The 6,625-nt window shown below is 38.9% G+C and overlaps 1 protein-coding gene and 1 non-coding gene across 3 annotated transcripts in view; both read right to left on the reverse strand.

Annotated features, from left to right (window-relative positions):
* The window catches only part of gk (glycerol kinase), a 40,972-nt gene extending 38,469 nt beyond the window's left edge, over nt 1-2,503 (reverse strand). For both annotated transcript variants that reach the window (XM_055164350.1, XM_020936559.2), the window contains exon 1: nt 2,291-2,503. In XM_055164350.1, the coding sequence (XP_055020325.1) occupies nt 2,291-2,386 (96 nt within the window). In that variant the 5' untranslated portion in view covers nt 2,387-2,503. The remainder of the gene's footprint in view (nt 1-2,290) is intronic.
* Nucleotides 2,504-2,675: 172 nt separating this feature from the next.
* On the reverse strand, nt 2,676-2,747 carry trnae-uuc (transfer RNA glutamic acid (anticodon UUC)). Its single transcript has one exon. It is a non-coding gene; the product is annotated as a tRNA-Glu (tRNA).
* Between the last annotated feature and the right edge of the window lie 3,878 nt (nt 2,748-6,625).

The raw sequence follows: 6,625 nt of genomic DNA on the forward strand, positions 1-6,625 counted from the left end.
TTACAATCAAAAGCTAAAGCATTAACCAACACTTTTTCAGTTAAGACCAATTTACGTTCCAGCGTCAAATCATTCGAGATGGTTTATGTTAAACTTTACACAAACGCCAGGTTTAAATCCTAGACTCTTAAAGTGACCTCGATGTAGATCCATAAATCAAAAACAATGGCAACAAGGCGATGGCTGCAGAGTGCGTTGAGTCTTCACAGAACTATACTTCGCCCTTTAGTCACTTGAAAATCCAACAGCAGTGTTTGTGTGTTTAAATCCATTTTGTATTTTTGCTGCTTTTCAGACGACCTTAAAACATTTTGTCAGTGTTCGCATTGTGTCACCATTGAAACTGCTGAACATTCCACCATTGAGTTACATGTAGAACATCCCCAGGGTGATGTCACTGAAAGTATTGGCCTCTGTCATTCTCTGATGAGTGACAGGTGGATTTCTGGTGGATGACTTTAATTGTACTACTTGAAATGTATTGTACTACTCTAAATGTACATGAACCGTGCATATCGCCAACGTCATTCATTATTGTTATTTTGGAGATATACAAATGTTAATATTGAGTATAAATCTACAATTAAAACCAAAGACCAAAACGTCTAGAGCAATCTCTCAAACAAGGGTAGCCTACAAATAATCACAATGTCGCTACCCTTAAAAAACATTGATGTTTTGTCCAAATCCACATTTTACAAACAAAGCAGTTTCCAAAGTGCTGCAGAGAGATCAGAACACAAAGACAACATAGAGGTGTATTGCTAGTGCCAGTCTTAAAACAATATAACCAGCCAAATCAATAATCAAAGCAAAACCACACAACTCACGTGTTAAAAGCCACAGAATAAAAGTGGGTCTTAAGACGAGGCTTAAACACTCCGCTGTGGGGGCTGTTTTGTGAATGTAGAATTAGCGTTTCGAACCATAATTTGTATGTTGTTACAGTTAAAGGATTCAAGTCTGCTTTACGTCACTGCATGCAATAAATAAATAAATAAATAAAACACTATAAGCAAATAATTAGATGGTCTAGCACTCCACAAAAGTGACCACACATTGCACAAACAGTAAGTACACTAAGGGTGACCAGATTTTCAAAGTCAAAAACTGGGACATGCCTGGTTTGGGTTGGTTGGTAATAATGCAATTATGAAACGAGTGTGTAATTAAGCAAAAATCGTTATGTACTCGGACCATTCACAGTGTTGGGGAGTAACAGATTACATGTACCAGAGTTACGTAATCAGAGTACAAATTATGAGTAACTGTATTCAGTTACAGTTACTGTTTCAGTGAGTGGTAATTGGATTACAGTTACTTTGCTGAAATAAATGGATTACATGGTGGTATTTTCCTGTTTTCACATTTTGGACTAAATCCCTTTTTTTTTTTTTTTTTTTTTTTTTTTTTTTGGTGATTCCACTCATTGCTGGACACTAAACCAGGTCTAAACCAGGACTAAAATAGGACTGAAATAGGACTGAAACCAGGACTAAAACCAGGACTAAAACCAGGTCTAAAATAGGACTAAAACCAGGACTAAACCAGGACTAAACCAGGACTAAAATAGGACTAAAACCAGGACTAAAATAGGACTAAACCAGGACTAAAACCAGGACTAAAACAAGGACTAAAACCAGGACTAAAACAAGGACTAAAACCAGGACTAAAACTGTGTCTCCTCGTCTTCTATCAATAATATTTTTAATTTGGTTAAGTAAAGACTGGCCTTTTTATTTTCTTTTAGCAGACAAAACATCTTATGTTACGATATCCTCGTCTTTGCTTCTCTAAAACAAACCAAGTAATCCAAAGTATTCAGATTACGTTACTCACTTTAAGTAATTTAATGGATTACGTTACAAACTACATTTTGGGGTATGTAATCTGTAATCTGTAGGGGAATACATTTTAAAAGTCACCTTCCCAACACTGCCCATTCATAATTTACTCAAGACTAATGTGAGTCAGTATAGTCACAATTGATTAGTGTTTTGGTCAGTTTTAAGCAGCTTTTCTGTATTTTACCTAAAGAAACGATTTAGGTTTCTCTTTACTGTTGGTAGGAATCAGATGTGTCAAAAACAGGGACACCTGGGACATTTCTTGAATACAACTGGGACAAATCACTGGTTTTGGATAAATCTGCTGGGATAAAGGACACGGAGCTCAAACCTGGGATTGCACAGGGTAAAGGGGACGTGTGGTCACCCTAATAAGTACACTGATCTGCCCCTGATCAGTCAGACCCCCGCCCATGTCCTGTCATGCTTCTCTTTAGCCTTACCAAAAACCGTGTGGAGCTGGTGCCCTGGTCAATGGCGGCGACCAACGGCCCGAGCGTGATCCGGTGTGAGGACGCGGCCATGGTGCTGCTGTTCATGGGCAGCTCCGGAGCTCTGGCACCGCGGTGGGTCAGGTCGAACCTCGGATCACCGGTGCAGACAGCGGCAAAGCGGCTCAGGATTTACCCCGGTCAGTCAGTCAAGCGCTCTGTCTGTCGCACGGCTCATGCGTAGTGTCTCTCACTGATGACGCAATATGGGAACGCTCTTGCTTTTATCAAGTTTTCAAGGTTATCAAAAATAAATAGTTCAAATAATAATAATGATGATAATGCTGAAAGTGAGTGTTGGCAGTATCAAATCAAGTTCACTAGAGGAAAAGTAACGTTCCCATACCGGGAGTCGAACCCGGGCCGCCTGGGTGAAAACCAGGAATCCTAACCGCTAGACCATATGGGACCGCATAATAAACACGGGAAAAACAAGGCCTATAAAAATTATACAGACACATTCATTTTTCTATTAGCATTGTATGGTCCATGGTTTGCATAGGGGAGTGTGATCAAATGTCCCTATTGTCCGAGACAGTTTTGAGCCTGTGTCCCCTGACCCATTAGAATGATACAAAACCAGTGATTTGTCCCAGTTTTATACAAGAAATGTCCCAGGTGTCCCTATTTTTGACCAATCTGCTCATTAGTTAGTCCTGTAGTACTTTTCTGTGTTACCTAAAATCGAATGAACTACTCACATTTGATATTCTGTGAGTTTTATGAAAAGAGACCTAATATGTTTTAGTCATTTAAAAATTCTGTCTGCAAATGCGTTGGCGGTGCCAATACTAAAAGCTTGGCCTTGTAAGTACACAATCAAACTAATAGAGTAACAGTGAAATGAATACTAAAGTAGTGATGTACATACATGTAGTATAAGTGAGGGCTATAAATGTACTGTTTCTAAACACATTAGTTTGTCGTTGGAGAGAAAATGAAAAACGTTGTTTATTTGACTTCATTTTATTTCCTGTGGCAGGAGCCTTCTGAGGAGACCCAGAGGATCAAGGACGATCTGTCCCTGAGGAAGCGCAGAGCCCCTGTGAAGGAAGAGACTGTGACAGGAGGACATGCCTCTGACCCATCTGAGGTGCTGGGAGAGTACATCCTCCAGTTTGGGAAATACCAGGAGATGTGGGCTACACCAGAGCCAGCAGATAGAGGAGACTGCAGGAGCGGTGATAGCTGAGCGGTATAGAAACGACAGCCTTCAGTCCTTCCTACGCTCTGCCCTCAGCTGCCAGAAGATCATCTCTCTTCTCCAGCGTGAGGCACAAACAACACCCATGCCCACTGCAGCAGAGGAGGAAGAGCAGCTGGTGGGATCTGGTGCTCGTGCCAACAGTACCTGGAGGAAGGTCTGGGAGAGCAGAGATTCTACAGTACAGTAACCACTCCCCCCCAAACTACAATTCTTCATGACATTTACCCATTACATTTTCAAAATGTAAATGTTTCTGTATGAAACTGACCTCTGGTGTAAAGTTGAATGTATATACTTTAATTACACTCACTGTGGGGGTGACACTCCAGGTTTATGTGGCTGAGGTGGTGTAAAAGGTCGCCATTTGTTACCTGCTCTGTCCAGTACGAGCCTTTTGAAATCACAAACAAGGCATTATCTGTCTCAAAATAGAAGAAACATAATGCAGTCTGTCTCAGCATCAACTGCAAACTGTTTTATGATAGAATGATCCTCTGTACGTGATTTTGACAAAACACAAAGAAAATGTAACTATAGTCACTCACATTCGTGCCGAGCGCAGAACAATATTACTTAATTAATACACACTCTTAGACTTGGATTTAAACAACATTTTATTGACCCACAAGGGAAATTATTTGCACACAGGACCTCACACATCACAATATAATGTAATAAAGAGTAAAGAGATTTATAAATGGTAATAATAAAGTCTAACTAAGTAGCAAAGAAAAACAAGAGACAGGTGTCAAATAAGACATAATTATATAAATGAATATACAAGTCAAAATAGAAAATAGAAAGATAAGTAATAAAATATAAAATCACAGAGGTCAGAGGAAGACAGTGCAGTAATGATATGATTATTGACAGGGCATAGAGTTATCTGTTCCATAATAAGGGTTGAGTTGTTGCACAGTTGTATGGAGTACGTATGAATGTAGTTCTCACTGTTTGAGTGATGCAGGACTACATCACTTCACAATTAATTCTGTTATTACCAACCAACCCAAACCATGGATGTGCGAGTAGTATTTTAATTTTGAAATTCTGGTCACCCCAGCATCGGGCCAACACTAAGACTCAGTACAACTATAGCCTTCTTAATATCAGTGTTGGGAGTGTTACTTTTAAAATGTATTCCCTTACAGATTATATACCCCAAAATGTAGTTTGTAACATAATCCATTAAATTACTTAAAGTGAGTAACATAATCTGAATACTTTGGATTACTTGATTTGCTCACTGAAAAAAAAAGGTTGCTGGATTTGCGTAAAAAAGTTATGGAAAGCGGTTGCACGCAATAAAATTATGTTTAGGCTTTGAAACCTTTTTCGAACCCCTCTACACATATTTATCTCAGAACATGAACATCACTTTTTCATGTTGATGAAGTTTGAACAAATCATGCTGAATATGCATATTTATCTCATGTTACCTTATCATGAAATGTATAAGTATGTATAATTTAATTTAATTGATCTAATTCTGTAAAAGAATACAAAAACATTCTTTAGTTTTCTACAGATCTGTATTGTCTTAAACAGAATCAAACACACACAGAGCACAGGGACAGAGACACACAGTTTGGAGCTGGACAGTGTGAAGATTTATTCCAGTGAAGAAGCTCTGGTCTCTGCCTGTGGACACAGAAGAACACATGATGATCACATTCTGATGATCTACTCTGTTCTACATGTTTAAATACACTTATAGCAATTATTACTACAATAACGGACCAGAACAGAATCACAAGAACATTAGAAGTGTATCTGCAGAAACAAAACTTACCGTGTGCTGCTTTTCTTCCTCTAAACACAGTAACAGGGAGGGCATCTGGTATAAAGTCTCCTAAGTGCCACATCACCCTGTAGAAACACCATAACTGTTTCAATAGGAAGTTAATTTTGAAAAATTTTAAAATAATTTTAGTTGGTTTACTTACTTTGTTCATCTGTGCTCTGTGTTTTGTTGGTTCTCAAACTTCTTCCTTTTTTCTGAAACATCAGCTGTAACATTCATGAACTTCCCCACAGCTCCAGCAGAGCTCTGGACGTCACTCTTTGTTTGTAGACGACTCTGGAACAAACACATTCAAATCTGAGTACAACTGTCACACTCTTGTAGATGGACAGTCAAAGACAATTTGTTTCAAGGAGTCCTTACATTAACTCTAATTTCAAATAAAACACCACAAATATGTTTTAACAATGACATCATTCTAGGCCGGAGAAGCACATAATACAATCTTTAAAAAGTCTTACCTCCAGATCAGCTCTCATAATCCTCCTGCTCCACACTGTGTGTCCTCTGCTCCTGGAACTGTCCTGTGTCCTGTTACATTTGAATTTTCCCTCCAAAAGTTTTGGGGAGGAGAATTCCAGAGATTATAATAAAGTCATGTTTCCTCAACCTGATTAAAACCTGCAGGTCTAACATCGGCCACAATCAAGTGACCTTTGTAAGATTTAAACATGCTTGACAGAGAAACGTAAAAAAGTGATGTTATTGTTGTCAAATTTGTTTTTGCAATTTGAGCAACCCCTCTCAGACCTTTTTTTCAGTGCTGTAGAGAAACAAAGACCAGGATATCGTAACATAAGATGTTTTATCTGCTAAAAGAAAATAAAAAGCCCAGACTTTACTGAACCAAATTAAAAATATTATTAATAGAAGAGGAGGAGACACGTCCACGCAGTATGGTTTAGTCCTGTTAAATCCTGTTTTAGACATAGTTTAGACCTGGCTTTAGTCCTGGTTTAGTCTTGGTTTAGACCTGGTTTAGATCTGGTTTGGACCTGGTTTAGACCTGGTTTAGATCTGGTTTAGACCTGGTTTTAGACCTGGTTTTCGACCTGGTTTTCGACCTGGTTTAGACCTGATTTGGACCTGATTTGGACCTGGTTTGGACCTGGTTTAGACCTAGTTTAGTCCTAGTTTGGACCTGGTTTGGACCTGGTTTAGACCTGGTTTTAGACCTAGTTTAGTCCTGGTTTGGACCTGGTTTAGACCTGGTTTAAGACCTAGTTTAGTCCTGGTTTAGTCCTGGTTTAGACCTGGTTTAGACCTGGTTTAGATC

The sequence above is a fragment of the Boleophthalmus pectinirostris genome, unplaced genomic scaffold, assembly GCF_026225935.1.
Source record: "Boleophthalmus pectinirostris isolate CB_2022bp ecotype Guang Dong unplaced genomic scaffold, ASM2622593v1 HiC_scaffold_11, whole genome shotgun sequence".
In the NCBI taxonomy this organism is placed as follows: domain Eukaryota; kingdom Metazoa; phylum Chordata; class Actinopteri; order Gobiiformes; family Gobiidae; genus Boleophthalmus; species Boleophthalmus pectinirostris.